Source organism: Anabrus simplex, chromosome 2 (genome assembly GCF_040414725.1).
Source record: "Anabrus simplex isolate iqAnaSimp1 chromosome 2, ASM4041472v1, whole genome shotgun sequence".
Taxonomy (NCBI): Eukaryota; Metazoa; Arthropoda; class Insecta; order Orthoptera; family Tettigoniidae; genus Anabrus; species Anabrus simplex.
Genome location: NC_090266.1, coordinates 707354028 through 707373795, shown reverse-complemented (window position 1 = coordinate 707373795; position 19768 = coordinate 707354028). Strand labels below are relative to the sequence as shown.

General features: G+C 41.3%; 1 protein-coding gene across 3 annotated transcripts in view; it reads left to right on the top strand.

The window, feature by feature from the left end:
- Positions 1 to 19563, top strand: part of LOC136863053 (E3 ubiquitin-protein ligase RNF220) — a 252399-nt gene extending 232836 nt beyond the window's left edge. For all 3 annotated transcript variants that reach the window (XM_067139380.2, XM_067139381.2, XM_067139379.2), the window contains one exon: positions 18742 to 19563. In XM_067139380.2, the coding sequence (XP_066995481.2) occupies positions 18742 to 18911 (170 nt within the window). In that variant the 3' untranslated portion in view covers positions 18912 to 19563. The remainder of the gene's footprint in view (positions 1 to 18741) is intronic.
- Positions 19564 to 19768: the final 205 nt, after the last annotated feature.

The window sequence follows — 19768 nt, the reverse complement described above, 5'->3', positions numbered from 1 at the left end:
TTCACTACTGTATGTACTGTATCCTGTCTTCCATAAAGCTACTATAATAGGGGTTATAATTAAAGTGATGCCGTAAAATAGTTTGTTTCTATATATTTAAGTACTGTCAAAAATAATGCATTCAGTATAAGCCCGTAGATAGGCCTATGTATTATTCGATTATGTGCAATCCATGCTCAAAAACGATATTCTGTATATCTCGAAATTTCGATAACTCAAAATGAAATTTAGCTCCCGAGGTGATTCGCGATATTATCGATGTTCCACTGTACCTAATATTGGTTTTTAAAGGTTAGCTTTCCCTAAAGAGGTCGTTTTCTGAGACTAAAGATCTGAAAATATTAGTCTTCAGGACTAGTATCCGAATCTCCCGCTCTCTTGAACAGATGCGTTAACCGATTTTGCTAGTATAGTCGGCACACGAGAGAGAGAGAGGCGCAAATGGATTCGGGGGGTAATCAGTACTTGCCCGGCCGGTGTCGCCATAGACACCCAATTCAACATCATAGAGCTGAATTTGTCTCTGCTGTGCATCGATCATACATTCGGAATCGGTTCACACACCTGTCCGAAAACAGAGGATTCAGGTTCGAGTCCCGAGGACGGTCATATTTTCAGCTCTTTCGTAGTTAATGACAAGAAAACATGATGACTTAGTGCAGTATTGTTTGCACCACGTGTAGAACTTGGCAGAATCCTGGCTGTTGTGACGAATATTTGTTTCAACTGCAGGAAATTGGTGGATAGAACTTCCTTATTCCCGTCTCGACTACAAATACTCGCATCAGAACAGACACAGTTGTAACACAGATTATCATACCGGATTCACGAACGTAGTAAATACGCGAGACTGTTTCTAAAATAATAAGACGACAGATTTTAATTGTTGTAATCATTAGTAATTTCTAATCCAGCCAGACTTAGTCAGGATTACTAATATGATGAACCTGTTTTAATTACGAGTGGGCTGATGTCTTGATACTATGTAGTTAATGATGTCTTGTACATTTAAACTTTGCTACGTAAAAGGCTCTGTTGGATCAGACTGTTACCATAACTCTACGCTGAAATATAGAATAATATAACAGGTCAAGGCATCTGGGAAGGAAGGTGGGACAAATGAGCGTTTTCTTGTTCAGTATGGAATGATATTCCATTTTACAGGTATTGTACGAAATAGGGGCATAAGGATGACCACTAATAAAATCAGGTGATACTTCACAATCCACAAAAACTATTAATGTTTATTGCAGCGTGTCGTATTCGATTGGTTCTGGAAGATAATGGATTTTTAATGTTTTTCTTAATTGAAATACACCGGTTTCGAGCTCAGATAATCAAGTGACGAGTTGTTTATTGACTCTAAATACTATTTTCCCAAAAAATATGTAGGTGTTTCCTAATTTTTTACTCATGTTCTATGCTACTTCGTACTGTTTTCGCTGTATAGTTAAAATCTTCATATCAAGTATCAGCGCTATTTTATGATTGTATACTGAATGTCTACGAGAGAGAATGCAGTGATTGTATGTTGTTTAAATTATCACTAGTATTTGCGTACCATGTCGGGACCCTTCTGTGCTCGTATACTGTCTGCATGCTGCAGGGATTGACAAAAAATGTAATACATTTTCACAAGGGCGAGGGGTGGCGGCGTATTGAAGCGCTTGGCTTTATCAGTGTTGAGTCGTTATTACGGGGAGTTTGCTGTACAACAAACGGAGAAGAGGTGGCCCCTTTTATCTGAAACTAACATAATTAAAGTACAAGCAGCGTAATTTCACTTAATTAAATTCCCTTCTTTCGACGACGATATGAACTTTTTTCCACCCAATGAACATTAAAACTCGGCGTTTAATTTCATCAGGATCCAAGAGAGATTTGACCATAAAAAAGAGGGGAGAAAATAGGGCGAGAGGAAAAAAGCTAACGCGTAAGAAGAAAAGAAAGAAGACTGAAGAATGGGAAGATGAGACTGTGATCCGGTAAACGGTCCGGAAAAGAGCACACGTATCGTCACCGCTTCACAGCGCCGTCTGGGGAGAAGCAAGAGTAAATGTGCGGTTTTCATGACCTTCGGTCTGTGGATGGTACTTCGTACTGTGTTGCTAATAACAAGAAAGTTGTCTCATTACTATAATTAAAGCATTAGTGTACGTCGTAAAACTCGTAGTTTGGTTTCAAATTACTATACTTGGACCGCAAGTACTCTTCGCAGAGATTGTTACATTGTATTCTATCATTTCTTCACATTCTCACGTCCACTGTCGTAGCCTGCAAAAAGAGGAAAATTACTCTTCATTCATAAAATTATTTCTCGTAAAATATAATTAGCGACCAAGCAAGCACATACTCTGGTATGTAGACGTACGTTCTTTTAAATGCTGGAATTTCAAACTAAGGCTAGTACACGAGTTGTGTTGTTGCAAAATTCTGACGTACTGTGACTGGGGTTTCTATATCCGGTTCATTGATAAGAAGCTAAGGACGATGTTGCGAAGTTATCGCTCCCTACTCTATTCAATTAGAACTGAACTCTGTTGGTGATATCTGTGATTTTAGGAATTAATCACCATTCCCCCCGCTGGTAAATTGTTGCTCTCGTAGCTCGGCTTACATCCAGCTAGTGAAGAGTTCTGAGCCTAGGGCTTCGAATTTGTCTTTGCACTGGACTGCTTTAGGGGTTTCTTGTTCATACTCACAGCTGTATCCTTCATCAGTGTTGCGCTGTTGGTTAGGCTATATTACTGTCCCCTGTACATAAAGCTGTACAGTCGATTGGTATTCAAGAGTGTTGCAGTGTAAGAGATTAGTCTTAGTTCTTATCTGCACATTTAAGAGCCCTTTCCAGGACAAGGAATCGGTATACCGGCGTCTCCTTAACACCGATAAATAGAAAGACCTGTTAAGCTTGCGACACATATGTATATACAGTATTTAGTTAGTGTGGGCTCCTGATCCAGTTAATGCTCACGTGTCCAATCGCACAGTGTTTAAAATAAAATGGAACACAGTTCCCCTATTTGAGCGCTGAATAGCCGTATAAATTAAACATTCACAAATCGATTCAAGTAATAACGCTAAAGTAGTTGTTTTAAAAGTGAAACTCGCTTTTATCAATACAGATAAAATATTCGTATCTAGTCCGGTGATTCGTAGTTTCAATGCCGATAGAAGTATTTACACCGGGCGAGTTGGCCGTGCGCGTAGAGGCGCGCGGCTGTGAGCTTGCATCCGGGAGATAGTAGGTTCGAATCCCACTATCGGCAGCCCTGAAGATGGTTTTCCGTGGTTTCCCATTTTCACACCAGGCAAATGCTGGGGCTGTACCGTAATTAAGGCCACGGCCGCTTCCTTCCAACTCCTAGGCCTTTCCTATCCCATCGTCGCCATAAGACCTATCTGTGCCGGTGCGACGTAAAGCCCCTAGCAAAAAAAAAGTGGTATTTACCTCTTCCACTACTGGGAACGTGGTTGTGAGAATGAGATAAGCTAGCCTCTTAACGATTAACACACACACATACATCTTCATTGTAGACTGTTACGCCGCCATAATCCTTTGTTTATAACTAGTTCCGTGGCATTCATTTATTTCTATACCTCTTATATTTAAATAAACTGAGTCTAACCATCGTCGTTTTGGTCTCCCCCTTCTTCTCTTACCCTCCATGACTGAGTCATTTATTCTCCTAGGCAACCTATCCTCCTCCATTCGTCTGACATGATCTCACCACCGAAGCCTGTTTATGCGTACAGCTTCATTAATCGAGTTCATTCCTAACTTAGCCTGTATCTGCTGATTCCGTGTACCCTTCTGCCATTGTTCCCACCTGTTTATACCGGGGATCATTCTCGATACTTTCATGTCTCTTCCTTCTACGTTTACCGAGCTCGATAGCTGCAGTCGCTTAAGTGCGGCCAGTATCCAGTATTCGGGAGATAGTAGGTTCGAACCCCACTGTCGGCAGCCCTGAAAATAGTTTTCCATGGTTTCCCATTTTCACGCCAGGCAAATGCTGGGGCTGTACCTTAATTAAGGCCACGGCCGCTTCCTTCCCACTCCTAGCCCTTTCCTGTCCCATCGTCGCCATAAGACCTAACTGTGTCGGTGCGACGTAAAGCAACTAGCAAATAAAAACCTTGTACATTATGAAAGATATCTTGATTCCACCTTTATTTATGTCAAACATAAAACACCATATCTGATTCATAAACTTTCCTATGTGCCTGTAAAGTAATTGTGCCTTTACAGTATTTTATGTAAGATTGTTCTAACATTATAGACATGATGATGATATATTAATAATAAAAGCTTTTCAGAACTCATGAAATGTTCACGTTGTGTATTTTTAATCATCTGTTTTCGAGTTGTTCTTAGAAGCTGTCACGAAAGAATTATTGTGCGTTTTCCCTTTCAGTCTGGTTGTTTTCTCAATGTTTTGAAGGTGGACTTATCTGAAGTTGATAAACGGAATTATACTCGTTTAATGAACTAAAATACTTTAATAATAATAATAATAATAATAATAATAATAATAATAATGTTATTGGCTTTACGTCCCTCTAACTACTTTTACGATTTTCGAGACGCCGAGTAGCCGGAATTTAATCCCGCAGATGTTCTTTAACGTGCCAATAAATCTACCGACACGAGGCTGACATGTTTAAGCACCTTCAAATACCACCGGAGTGAGCCATAATCGAACCTGCGCTGTTGGGTCAGAAGGCCTGCTCCTCAACAGTCTGAGCCACTCAGCCCGGCTAAAATATTTTACTAGTAGATCACGCGAAACTCCATTGTCATAAAGCAGCAGGAATAGATGAAATTAGACCTGAAATGGTGAAATATAGTGGGAAGGCAGGGATGAAATGGCTTCATAGAGTAGTAAAATTAGCATGGAGTGTTGGTAAGGTACCTTCAGATTGGGCAAAAGCAGTAATTGCACCTATCTATAAGCAAGGGAACAGGAAGGATTGCAACAACTATCGAGGTATCTCATTGATTAGTATACCAGGCAAAGTATTCACGGGCATCTTGAAAGGGAGGGTGCGATCAGTCGTTGAGAGGAAGCTGGATGAAAACCAGTGTGGTTTCAGACCACAGAGAGGCTGTTAGGATCAGATTTTCAGTTTGCGCCAGGTAATTGAAAAATGCTACGAGAGGAATAGGCAGTTGTGTTTATGTTTTATAGATCTAGAGAAAGCATATGACAGGGTACCGAGGGAAAAGATGTTCGCCATACTGGGGGACTATGGAATTAAAGGCAGATTATTAAAAGCAATCAAAGACATTTATATTGACAATTGGGCTCCTGTGAGAATTGATGGTAGAACGAGCTCTCTGTTCAGGGTACTTACAGGGGTTAGACAAGGCTGTAATCTTTCACCTTTGCTGTTCGTAGTTTACATGGATCATCTGCTGAAAGGTATAAAATGGCAGGGAGGGATTCAGTTAGGTGGAAATGTAGTAAGCAGTCTGGCCTATGCTGACGATTTGGTCTTAATGGCAGATTGTGCCGAAAGCCTACAGTCTAATATCTTGGAACTAGAAAATAGGTGCAATGAGTATGGTATGAAAATTAGCCTCTCGAAGACTAAATTGATGTCAGTAGGTAAGAAATTCAACAGAATTGAATGTCAGATCGGTGATACAAAGCTAGAACAGGTCGATAATTTCAAGTATTTAGGTTGTGTGTTCTCCCAGGATGGTAACATAGTGAGTGAGATTGAATCAAGGTGTCGTAAAGCTAATGCAGTGAGCTCGCAGTTGCGATCAGCAGTATTCTGTACGAAGGAAGTCAGCTCCCAGACGAACCTATCTTTACATCGGTCTGTTTTCAGACCAACTTTGCTTTACGGGAGCGAAAGCTGGGTGGACTCAGGATACCTTATTCATAAGTTAGAAGTAACATACATGAAAGTAGCAAGAATGATTGCTGGGACAAACAGGTGGGAACAATGGCAGGAGGGTACTCGGAATGAGGATATAAAGGCTAATTTAGGAATGAACTCGATGGATGAAGCTGTACGCATAAACCGGCTTCGGTGGTGGGGTCATGTGAAGCGAATGGAGGAGGATAGGTTACCTTGGAGAATAATGGACTCTGCTATGGAGGGTAAAAGAAGTAGAGGTAGACCAAGACGACGATGGTTAGACTCGGTTTCTAACGATTTAAAGATAAGAGGTATAGAACTAAATGAAGCCACAACACTAGTTGCAAATCGAGGATTGTGGCGACGTTTAGTAAATTCACAGAGGCTTGCAGACTGAACGCTGAAAGGCGTAACAGTCTATAATGATAATGTATGTATGTAGATCACGCGAACACTCGTACCCTTAAGACAAGGCGCCAGAAGCTCACATTTAACTTCAAACATTTTGATATACCATACCATGGACTGGAACAGAAAACTGGACGTTATTACAGTACATACGTAAAATTTCTTCTGCTTGTCTCATTATTGATATTTCTCAACTTTAAATAAATAGCATATGTTTCATTACAGGACTAGATTGAGTAATAGATAATAACGATGACTGAGCAGTGTTTTAATTTTCGTACTTGGGAATGAACGAAGAAAATTGTCAACATCACATGGTAGTGGAAATATGTTTGGGGAATAACCTGCTCTCGTTACAGCCATTTGTACTGTTTGAAGTATATTAAGCACCTCTCAGGCCTTCCCCAGGTTAACCAATTTCATTACGGAAGGATACAGTTAGTCGCCCTTACGCCCCAGAAGTACACACACTAATTCCGAATTGTCCAGCAGACAATTTTCTTACAATTAAGGCTAGATAACAGACAGTTTTCAATAGATGACGATCAAGTTGAACATAAGATATTGCTGAAGCTAACAACACGTCCTTATGTGTTAGATCGATTTTTTTGTACAACTCTCATGCTGGCATTGGCACGAGGACACTCTTGGCTGACAACATGATGTATGATACCTTTGTGAAGTGCTGGAGGACTGAATTATAATCTTTGAGTCAGTTTGCAGACGCTGCGTTTAGTGGCCCAGACAATACAGCGCTGGCCTTCGGAGCCCAAGTTGACGGGTTCGACTCCGACTCAATCCGGCGGTATTTGGAGATGCTCAAATAAACCGGTTCGTGTCTGTAGATTTACTGGCATGTCAGAACTGCAGGACAAACTTTTGCGTCTCCGAAAACTGTAAAAGTAATTAGTGGGACTTATAACGAATCATCATCACCGGGCGAGTTGACCGTGTGGTTAGGGGCGCGCAGTTGTGAGCGTGTATCTGGGAGATAGTGGGTCCGAACCCCACTGTTAGCAGCCCTGAAGATGATTTTCCGTGATTTCCCATTTTCACACCCGACAAGTGCTGGGACTGTACCTTAATTAAGGCCACGGCCGCTTCATCGCATATCAGATGCCATTGTAAGATATTAAAGTACCTGGGCAATTGACCGTGGTGTTCGTAGAGTACTAATGGCACCAATAAATCAGCATTGATTACGCTTTTATTGAATTAACACCCGAAGTTACCTGTCGGTTAGCTACTCGTAATTGAGCACATTTAACCTATTAATTAATTTTGTCTCACTGATTAATTTAGATTGGACTTTTAGGACTTTCTCATTTGTGCATTGGTTTTCAACTTAACTACCTTCGCCCGTTACTCCTTACTTTATCATGATACGGCAGTGGTTAATCCAACTGAAACTACGTGATTCGTGGTTCACCCGGTTAACAGGTTCATTGATCAAAAGAACATTACTTGTTTCTTTATTGAGCGTACAACGTGTCTAGTTGATAATTGGTCGCTTAAGTGCGGCCAGTATCCAGTATTCGGGAGATAGTAGGTTGGAACCCCACTGTCGGCAGTCCTGAAAATGGATTTCTGTAGTTTCCCATTTTCACACCAGGCAAATGCTGGGGCTGTACCCTAATTAAGGCCACGGCCGCTTCCTTCCCACTCCTAGCCCTGCCCTGTCCCATCGTCGCCATAAGACATATCTGTGTCGGTACGACGTAAAGCAACTAGCAAAAAAAAGTTGGTAATTGTGTTAAGAGACGTTACTGTATTAGACTTATGATCTGAATGTATTAGTATATCTCTTTATCCAGGCCTTTCGTGTATAACTACCGGTAAACGGTACTACATTGCAAGTCCCGAGTCACCTTTCACGCAGTCTTACACCCGAATGGATGCATACACTACCTCGGATCCCAGTTTCCGCAACACAATGGCATGGACCTGACGGCCAAATATGTAAAAATTCAATCTAAAACGTGCAATAACAATGTTTTTTTCAGTTAACGTTGATGAGAGTTCTACTAGGAATTCTTAAATTAAATTTGTGTTATTGTTATTTAAAAAATTAAAAATACTGGCTATAGTGATTACATTGTTTGCTTACTACGAAAATTAAGTTCTTAACGAACCTCTTGCACCGCGAAACTCCTTTTTCCGGAAGCTTTTTTATTTTTTTATTTTGCTCTCATTGGCTTTCCTCGTTAGCCCGATGGGAACGTCCAGTGGCACGTAACAAGTAGGCTACGGCCGGCTCCTTCCTAATGCTTCCTTGGTAATAAATATATTCCAGTACAGATACGAAATCGACGCAATCAGTCAAATTTTACACACATGTCTATTACAGTGGTCTCATCACGAGCCCTAAACCTTTTTCATGAAGAAAGACGTGCTGCCATTTCATGGGTTTGTGTATCAAAATGAATAATTTTCGAATGCAGAGTATGTACGTACAGGGCTGTCTAGCTGAAGCGGTAAAAGCGTGCTCGGTTCTTCCGAAAGAACATGGTTTCGATTCCCCGGCAGGAGGGCGAAAAATTTAAGGAATGAAATTGCCACTTTTGGAGGTGCACATGGCTCTGAGGTTCATTCAGCATACACCAAAAATGAGTTCCGGGTTAATTCTTTCGGGGCAAAGGTGGCCCTGCATAAAACTAACCACTATATCCTACTTACTTGTTAGTGCCGAGGTTACTCCTTTACCTTCCACTCCTCCAAGGGTCTTCATGACACGTACGGCGGTAGCTCTGCTTTGCTCTGCTAGAGTGTATAATTGGACTGAGCATGGGTTCGTTGTTAGATCTGTTTCAAATCTCGACCGCGAAAATTGTAAGTTGCATTCCTACCCTAAGGGTACCATCTTCCTGCTTCACCTCATAAATGTAGATTTACATAAACGCACGCAATGTATTTCATGTATGACAGATGTGACTGTCAAGCAGATAAGCCACAAAAGTAGAGGCCACACCATAATAAAAAATTTCTAAATCTTCGCAACAATGCATGAGTGACAGATTATCTACTTGGTGGGAACTCCGCTAACCAACAAGATCGGAATTTGTACCTCTTTCCATCACGAGTCTTTGGAAGCATGATGTTAATGGATTCTCAAATAACTGGGGAAAAAATCTCTCCTTAATTTGCCTAACTCATTAAAGTGAACACATTATTTCGATTTTCTTTCTTATAGTAAATAGTACCCAATTCAACATAGATTTTACAGCGTATATTCAGTTATTGAATTTTAGAAAGATTTAAATGTGAAACAACGATTGTAGGCATCCATGGCATATTTTGCAAAATCTTTCCTGAACAAAAAGTATATTCTCGGATAAGTCCGGTATGCATGTTCTGCAATGTACCGCATTTCGTTTAGTTATAGAAATCGGACGCAGTTTAATATAATGGGCTCTTTTTATTATGTAGTCTACAGTAAGGTTTGGAATTTTTCGTCTTGTGGGGCGACGTACAGTATTTAGTATTCCACACTCTTTAACACCCATTAAATTAATTGAGGTATTGTGCGCTCCGTTGTCGAAGGTTGTTGCTTTGAAGAGTGCATATATGCGTCAGATCTATCAATAAATTCATTGCACGTTGAATAACCACTTTCCAAGGCAACATTCTGGTGTTTCTTAATACCGGTAGTAGTTGAAGGGGCGTTAAACCGCGTAAAATTACACATTTCATTCGTTCACTCTCCTGTTTGTTTACCGACAGTTGCAGTACGTACGTGTACATGTGCATATGTTGAAATATAATTAATCATTTAGTATCTTGCATTCCTTGTGGAAAATTTCGCATTAGATGACAATATAAAAGCCAGCAACTGTGTAATTTATGTTACAGAATGTTTTAATTTCAGTTAAATATTCCTTCGTGCTGTTACTTTATATAGTTACATATCTTCTTTGCGAATTTAATATTCAACTACTCTGCTTTCAGTCCCCGGCGTCTGAAGAGCCGCAAAATATACAGTATTGGAGTCATATGTGAATGTAGTTGTCGTCCACGCGTTTTCCCACACTGTGATGGGGCGATGGGTACGAACTGTGACGCACATGAGAATTTGGAATTAAATTGACAGTAATTTTCTTTATCACGTAGTGTCCACCAACGAGGGGCAGTGGGCCCCAGACAGATTATCCACTTTATGTGAAAAGTGGGTTAACCATGACGAACCCTGTGTTGAAAGATTTATTTACTGTTGCTTATACCGAGCGAGTTGGCTACGCGGTTTGGGTCACATTCATGTGAGATTGCATTAGGTAGATAGTATCTTCGATCCCCACTGTCAGCAGCCCGAAAGGTGGTTTTCCGTGGTTTCCCATTATCACGCCCGACAAATGCTGGTGCTGTACCTTAATTAAGGTCAAGGTCGCTTTCTTCCCATTTTTACCCCTTTCCTACCCTACCGTTACTATAATGTCTGCCTGTGTTGGTCCGACGTAAAATATAATACTGGTAGCAAAAAAGAAAGGAGAAAAACAATGCAGTAGGTAACTGTTGTGTATTCCTGCGGTGGTTGCTAATTTGGCGCGCTGTGTAAATGTCAAGAGAAGTGTATTTGGACAGACACAAGCACAATCCCTGAGTGAGGGAAATTAACCAGAAGCAATCAAATTCTCCGACCCGGCCGGAAATCGAACCCAGGTTCCTCTGAATCGAAGGCCTCGATGGTGACAATTCAAGCAAGGAGCCAGGCATATGGGAACGTCGTGGAAGAGTTTATTTCAATCTCTGAAACTCAACTATATGACTGTATTCCGTTGCATATATTCTGCCGAACTTGTGGAAGTAGAAAAGAATATGGGAAATGGAGATGCATTAATTGAATTTGTCCAGGTCTTGTGATTTACTGCACGTTGTAAATTCTGTATAGTTCCTTATTTCATTTATCAGTTTCATTTGAGAAAAATAATTGTAATAATTCCCTCGCGACGTGCGAGCCATCCCTTCACATTTCATTCCGTTCTGCGACCCTCACTGGCTGTCAGCTTTGGGTTTGGGGAGCCAAGGGCCAAGCAGGGAGAGGCGAAAGCCTTTTGACAACTAATGACATGTATTATTCGATTAAGTGAGATGGTTACTAAACGTAAACCAGCTATCACGACAGTCAAGGGATAAGTTTACCTATTACTGTTGGTCCTTCTCAGTGCCTGATTTCATAACAGTGACTATGTTCGTAAATCTTACTCATGTCTAATGACTGGACAGGGAACTTCGATTAGATCGTTCTGTTTTTCCTTGATGAAACCCATGGAAATAACATTATACATGTACTGTCCTTGAATGTATAAGGTTAGTTACTCAAGTAGTTACAGCCAAAATAACTTCTAATTTGTTGATGGTATCCGTGACCTGTTTACATGCTCTTAAATTGTAGTAAGATAATCGTAAGAAACTATGCTACGTTTTCCCATGGAATGTTTGATAACCTTGATATCGATACAAACTGCATTAAAAATGGAACTGTACTAATTAATGCAACTGACATAAAAGTTATAATTGCTACGAGTTCAGTAAGTATCTTCATAATCGGACATTTGCCTCACGTTTGGAAATGACTGTATATTAATTTCGATTTGAGCGCCAGACCGCGAGCCGTATCAGACAGCGTTAATTCGATATCGTTGGGCTAGGCAGTACAATGTAGACGTTTTCGACACTCACGCTTTTTACTGGGCAACATATTGTCCAGGTAGAAATGAAAATCTGCAACCTGTTTTCCAGTCAGTGACCGGGTCAGGGATGGAATGAAGCCTCCATTTTGCGGCGAGGATAGGAATTGTGCCGGCTGCCGAGGCCTGTGGCACACTTCTGGAGCAATGGTTAATGACTGACAGATGAAATGAAATGATATTGGAGAGTGTTGCTGGAATGAAAGATGACCGGGAAAACTGGAGTACCCGGGGAAAAACCTGTCCCTCCTCCGCTTTGTGCAGCACAAATCTCACATGGAGTGATCGGGATTTGAATCACGGAACCCAGCGGTGGGAGGCCGACGCGCTGCCGCCCTAGCCGCGGAGGCTCCAGGTAGAAAGTCTCGTAAATGATATGCCTTCCTTGCTTTTATAGTTTTCATAGAACTGCCTGCTTCTCCAGTAACAACAACCATGTGTCCCAATACGTCCAGAATGTAATGCATATCCTTGCGCTATCGAACGCTGTGTGATGTGGCCCGCGTTCAGGTCCCTAAGGGCCGGTTCAACCGTCTGCTGGTAAACTAGATGGCAGCTACGCGGGGAGGTGTGTGTGTGTGTGTGTGTGTGTGTGTGTGTGTGTGTGTGTGTGTGTGTGTGTGTCACCTGGTACTTCGGCTTGCTTGCTACCACATCCGCGTAAGCACTAGGTAGCTACCCGGAGCTAGACCCGATATGCGGGGCTGGCTAGGCTGATTTTCGTAGTTTTTCTCGCTTTCGACTGAGGTACAGTCTATTGTCAGGCGTATAAAGCACATTCCGATAGTTTTATTTTCCTGTACCTGCATCAGCGGATTATCACCAACAAACCTAACAAGAGGAGTATCGGGCGAGTTGGCCGTGCGGTTTGGGGCGCGCAGCTTTCAGATTGCATTCGGTAGTGGGTTCGAATCCCACTGTCGGCAGCCCTGAAGATGGTTTTCCGTGGTTTCCCATTTTCGTACCAGGAAAATGCTGGGGCTGTACCTTAATTAAGGCCACGGCCGCTTCCTTCTCACACCTAGCCTTTTCCTATCCCATCGTCGCCATAAAACCTATCTCTGTCGGTGCGACGTAAAGCCAGTTGTAAAGAAACAAGAGGAGTCTATATTGTTACGGACAGTGATTTCGTGAAAAAAATCTATGTAGGTTCAAAATCAATAATTATTTGGGCTTTATATCTCGAGATGTTAACTTTTAAATTTTCACACGCCAGTTAAAAGCCACCATGTAAGCCAACGTTCTTGTAGTAGTGGGGTCAAGGCGCTTGCCCCGAAATAGGAGGTACGCAGATTCGAGTCTCAATTAGGCTTTGTCTTTTTATTTAATTTTGATTAAGTTTTTTTGTTCCCAGTCGTTGGTTCTAACCCTGTCTTTAACGTGCTTCCTTATACAGTGGGTAAGATAAGTATTCATACATATATGGTTTCAAACGGTACGTAAACGGGAATTAACGGTAAGTGACAGCCGCCCCGTGCTGTAGGGGTAGCGTGCCTGCCTCTTACCCGGAGGCCTAGGGTTCGATTCCCGGCCAGGTCAGGGATTTTTACCTGGATCCGAGATGTGGTTCGAGGTCCACTCAGCCTACGTGATTGCAATTGTGGAGCTATCTGACGGTGAGATATCCGCCCCGGTCTAGAAAGCCAAGAATAACGGCCGAGAGGATTCGTCGTGCTGACCACACGACACCTCGTAATCTGCAGGCCTTCAGGCTGAGCAGTGGTCGCTTGGTAGGCCAAGGCCCTTCAGAGCTGTAGTGCCATGGGGTTAGTTAATTAGTTAGATTTATCCTACCACTACAGATGCACTACACTTTGACGTAATTGTGACGTACAGGGGTTGTACGGACTATATTCCCTGGTTTATGACAACGTATAGTTTAACGGCACACAAAAAAAGTTTTCATACAAGTACCTACATCGTAGTCATGTATGGTACGTAAACGTCGCCGACTGACGGCTCAAAACAAATCATTAATCGAATATCCAGTTAACAGTGAGTATTAGAGCCTGGAACTACGGGTGTAGGCCTACAGGAATGGGACGTTGATCGGCTGAGTAGAAGACAGTTATGAAAGAAAAAATAGTTTCTTTACGGCAAGAGGGACTTGAGTTACCGAAACATAGCCAAAATACTGAACTTGTCGCATGCTACTGTCCAGTATGTTGTAAACAAATACAAACAAACAAGATCTACATCGAATATGCGCAGTTCTGGACGTCCTAGAGCTCTAACGGACAGAGTGTTGCGATAGGTAGTATAACATGCGCGCAAGAACTCGGGGGTGAGCGCTCGAATGCTTGCTGAAGACGTCGCAACAGCAACAGGCAAGGAAGTAACACCTCAGACAATAAGGAATTACATTTACGACGCTGGCTTAAAAGGCAGAGCGGCAAGAGAGAAACAGTTCATTAATCAGCGCAATAGGGTAAAAAGAGTGGAGTTCGCTCGCGCATATCTTGACAAACCCATGGAATATTTTTAAAAAATATTGTATTTTCGGATAAGAGCGTGTTTAACCTTTGTGGATCTGATGGGCAAAGGTATGTGTGGCGTAAAACCAGATCAAGAGTATTACCCTAAGAACATTATACCAAGTGTCAAGCATGGTGGAGGTCATGTCATGGTGTGGGGATGCATGGGCTACGCTGGGGTTGGGGAAGTGATTGTTGTTGAGGGTAATATGCCTGTCACAGTGTATGTGAGCATACCCCGTGATAATTTGCTGGCCACTTTTGCGAAATTAAATCTTGAGAATTCGTTTGTTTTTCTGCAAGACAAGGATCCCAAGCATACGGCTCGTATAACTAAAGAAAGACTGCTGTATAATGTTCGCTAGCAACTTCCAACACCTCCACAATTCCCAGACCTCAGTACCATAGAAAATCTGTGGGCATTGTTGGGGCGGAGAGTAAGGAAACGGACATGCTCTTCAAAAGAACGCTTCATCGATATCTGAAGAACGAATGGTCGAAAATTAATGCCGAATGCACATCAAACCTTGTAAACTCCATGGCACGACGGCTTCAAGCAGTTACAAATGCCCAAGGATTGCAAACGAAGTACTAATTGTCAAACTGTGTGTGATTAAAGACAGCGTTTTAAAATGTATGAATATTAATTTTGCGAACAGAAAATTATATTCATTTTGTTTTGTTGTAAATACTGCATAATTTCTATCCGTAGATGGTTCTTCACACTTCGTTAAGAAATAAAATTCATGTACTAGGGCATGAAGTATTTGTGTTTTTACTAGATATATATGGCAAGCCGCACATGCAGTGTATGAATACTTATCTTACCCACTATACATACACGAATTGCCTTTGAGCATTGTCTGCAATTTTCTGTGAAATAAATAAGTGACTCCACGATCCTCTGTTTGCTGCTAACTCAGTGTTAGTTCTACGTGCTTCCTTTTATTGATAATAATTTGTTTCATTCTAATGTTTAATCATAAAATCACTTTTTTAAGTAGCACATGTATAAAGCATTTTCCTAATATGTGAAATATATTATTGATAAAGAGACGTATGAAGCAAAGGCATGCAGCTGAATATAACTACTGATTATAAAGTTTAAAAAAAATCTGGCATAATGTGGACTTGAACCTGTGTACTCCATGTCATGAATTGGGCGCCGTAAGCATTACGCTACGAGAAAGCTGACATAAGGGTTTGCATATATAAAAAGTTATAACTCATGATTCAAAACGGGAAAACTATAATTAACATAAAGCCCATTTGCGACTATTTCAAAATAAGTGTACATTTTGTTCCCTTGTAGAGTTTTTTTGCGAATGATTGCCATGCAGCGTGTGTCACCGACACTGTAGACGCGAGAGTGCCATGTGACTGTTGCAACTCAAATGAAGCTTTATGATTAAAAATCTAAAATACATTAACTGTCACTGTTACGGTATCCTGTTTTTTCTTTATCAACATACTGAGCTACTTTAATTGTATGTTATTAAAATACAGCTAATAGATTCAGCTCCTCAGGACTTGACCGGCGGTTAAAGGTTTTTTTCTGATCCTCGAAGTGGCCGATAATTTAACGCGCCGGTTAACTAAGATTTATGCTGCTGATAACGCTACCCGGGAGTGGTCGAACGGATATATCCTTTTACGCGGAGGGCAAGTTACGCGTTACTTTACCCGTAGGTGGTATAACCGGCCCTAAACAAAACATCAAATAGTGGAGCAGCAACAAAGGAAGGTTTAATTTCTCCATTCTAATGCCAAAATTCGCCTTCCGCCACGTAATAATGATTTTTTTGCTATTGGTTTTACGTCTCACCGACACAGATAGGTCTTATGGCGACGATGGGATGGGAAAGGGCTAGAAGTGGGAAGGAAGCGGCCGTGGTCTTAATTAAGGTACAGCTCGGTGTGAAAATGAGAAACCACGGAAAACCATCTTCAAGGCTGCTGACAGTGGGGCTCGAACCCATTATCTCCCGGATGCAAGCTCACAGCTGCGCGCCCCTTACCGCACGGCCAACTCGCCCGGTAAATAATCATTTAAGTGAATTACTAATATTATCTTTTTATATAGAATTCTCAATGAATACATAGTGAAATTATTATATTAATTATAAATGCTTATTGTAAATAAATGTTTTAACTGTCAAAAATAAATAGATAATAAGGATAGTTATACTTAAATATCCCCTCATATTCCCCGCCCCCATGGCGCTACAGCCCTGATGGACCTTGGCCTACGAAGCGACCGCTGCTCAGCCCGAAGGCCTGCAGTTGTAATCACGGGGGCTGAGTGGACCTCGAATCAACCCTCAAATCAAGTTGCAAATATCTGGCCTGGCCGGGAATCGAACCCGGGTGCTGCGTGTGAGAGGCAGGCACGATACCTATAGACCGTGGGGCCGGCTAAATCATCACTTCTATTTTCTCAAAGTAATTGTCCGATTTTGAAGGTGCATTTTTGTACTCTTAACATTTTGAACGTTTATGTCAGTACCTAGAGTTCCTTTTCAAAAATTGAGTTGGTGTATCTCGGTTATTAATTATCTCGCGGGAAAATGTAGCACAGATTTTTCGAGCCTTTTACTGCCACTTAGGAATACGAAATCAACTTGTGAATACCTTCAAAGGATTAGAAGTTATTTGGTTGTAACTACTTTAGTGGCTAAACCTGCATACTGTCAGAAATTGCATTGTAGTGATAACACCACTTAAATATATGCTACATTCTGCTTTTGAACCTTGTACTTTTCTGCTATATTACCAAACCATGTTAGTTTTCATCCTGGGAAGATAAATATTTTCTCAGTTGAACTATTCGAGTGCCGAATAACATTTTCGGGATCTACTTTCCACCGCCCCTCATTAAAAATAAACTGCCATCTACAAGCTCAAATTGTAAAGCAATTTTCACACTTGGATTAATATCAATTTGATGGCGGAATTTCATTTTAATTTGAAAAATCTCGTCAGGTCTGACATTCGAACTTCAGACCCCACTGCTGAAATATAAAACTACCGAGGGTAGGCCTAGCGATTTCGACAGTAATCGAGTGCATCTGAAGGAATTGCCTTTGCTGTGTAATAGAGTTAGTTTTATGCAGCCGATAGGATTTTGCCATAATTCTCTAAGCACTTGGAGGTAATGAATCGTTGTTTGTTGTTATTAACTTTTAGGAGCTATATAACCTAAGGAGCCTCTACAAGCTCCTTGTGTAGATGGTAGTTGGCATTCAATTTATCTTAATAACACTTCTTGTACGTAGGTAAAAAATATGGGATGGTGTTTGCCCTGTCTCACCTCATTCTTTCTGATCTCTCACTTTCGCATGTACGTCTACTTTCCTCCCAATTTTTGTAGGATAGCCCTTTCTTGATTGTGTCCCGAGCGTTTCTTCCCCTCGGTATATCCGGGTAATCTCGGTGAAACGGCTCCCCACGTCGTACACCTAAAACCCCATCACCCTACTTCACCCTCATGATGCGGGCGCTAACCGGTATCGTATCCTGCAATTCGTCTGCACACCGATAGCGCTCCTGATTGCCTCGTCCCTACTTCTTGTGTTTTCAGCGCCCGATAAGAAATGTCGCATCACAAATTCCGGCCGTACAGAGTGAGAAAGAGAGAGAGGTGTGTGTGTGTGTGTGTCTATCCCCTTCCCCCTCCCTCCCCCCCCCCCCCCCACGGCCATCCTCTTTCGCTTTGTTCTTTTGAATGCATTTAATCCTTTACTAACTAACTCACTCTTGACATATTGCTCTTACTTTTGATTTCGGAAGCGGTTCGTTTGAAACTTTATTGATATCTTGTTTCTTGTGCTATAAGCGATACGGATTCCGGATCGACGGCTAATACAGCCATAATCATTGCAACTGAAGATTGTCAGATGCTTATCCCTAAACTTGAATGTACTTTCTCGCCAGATACCTGTTCCTGTGACACGTGAAAAAGGTTCGTCACTCATTAGATTTTGCGACATAAGCCTTAACATGGCAGTTGTCCATTAAATACGACGGCTCGAGATAAGCCGAAGTTATATTAAATATACGAGTGACTGTTCAGCATTTTATAATGAAATAACTTACGCCTGTTTGCAATGCCGTTAAACAGCGAATTCCTTGTTTCGACTAAAATTCACTTCACCAGGAACAGATAGTGGTGATTTTAGGAGAGCACCAGACAAGTATTTAGTTTCAGTGGTATGAATCCGTCCGTATCGTCCTAACTATAATTTAGAAACTGTTGCGTGTTTGCCCCGATGTGTTTCTAAGTGAGGTTATTTCCAAATTTGCAGATGGGGCCGGCTGGGGCCAAGGAAGGCCCCGGCCCACCGCCCCGGGGCCAGATCACTTCTCGGGGATGAAGATGTGGCAATGGCAGTTCCCCGTACAAGGAATAGGCCTAGGATTAGGTCGCGCCGGACCGTATCCTATATTCACGCGCTCTCATCTTAATACATGTTAGTTTCACTTTTCTCTCGTCGAAGTACTACATCTACGACCAAGCTGGTGGAAGGAATGCTGTTTGTGTATTTTCTTTCAAATAGTTTGTAATTGTCTTCTTTACATTTTAGATATATGCCATTTCGTTTGCATTGCTCTCTTTTGTTTCGCAAATATATGTAATATTTTGCTGCCTGGAGATTTAGTTGTACAGAGAAAGGTAAATAGTAGGATGGCTACTCTCATTTTAAATCTAAACAATATTACATACACATTCCGCTGCTGTAGGCTTTAATCTGAGCATAAGCATTTCAGAAACCCCTGTCGCTTCTAAGTTGTATCGTTTCTTTAACTACAGTTACGTTCGCTCCTATATTGGTGATTTGTTTAAATAAAATGTGTAACTCTTAGTGTCTGTAGTCTATCACAAATACACGTGCAACTTAATAGTTTGCCTTCCCTAGTCCTCTCTTAGCAAAATGTATTAAATATTTTTGTTGCAGACAATTGAATGTTAGGATCTTTTTGGAAATAGGTTACTAAGGCAACGGAATGTTTGGTGTGTAATATTTCAGATGTCTACCTAGTTAGAAACTTAGAAGTGGGAAGAAAGTATGTTTAAAAAATAAATATGTCGCTTATCGCAAATGAAACTTCGAGAAATATGATCTGAAGTTGTTGTGCATTTACTTTCCTATTTGACAAGGCTTCCCAACCTCCATCAGTGTTCATATGAACATTTGAATTTTGTAGTTGAGATTTCGACACAAAAAGAAAAAAACATCGTACGGTGCTCATTTTTTACAGGATATTAAGGTTGGGAAGTCGTGTACTTCATTCCCCGAGTTAATTGTATCTTGTTCTATAGTGCTTGTTGTG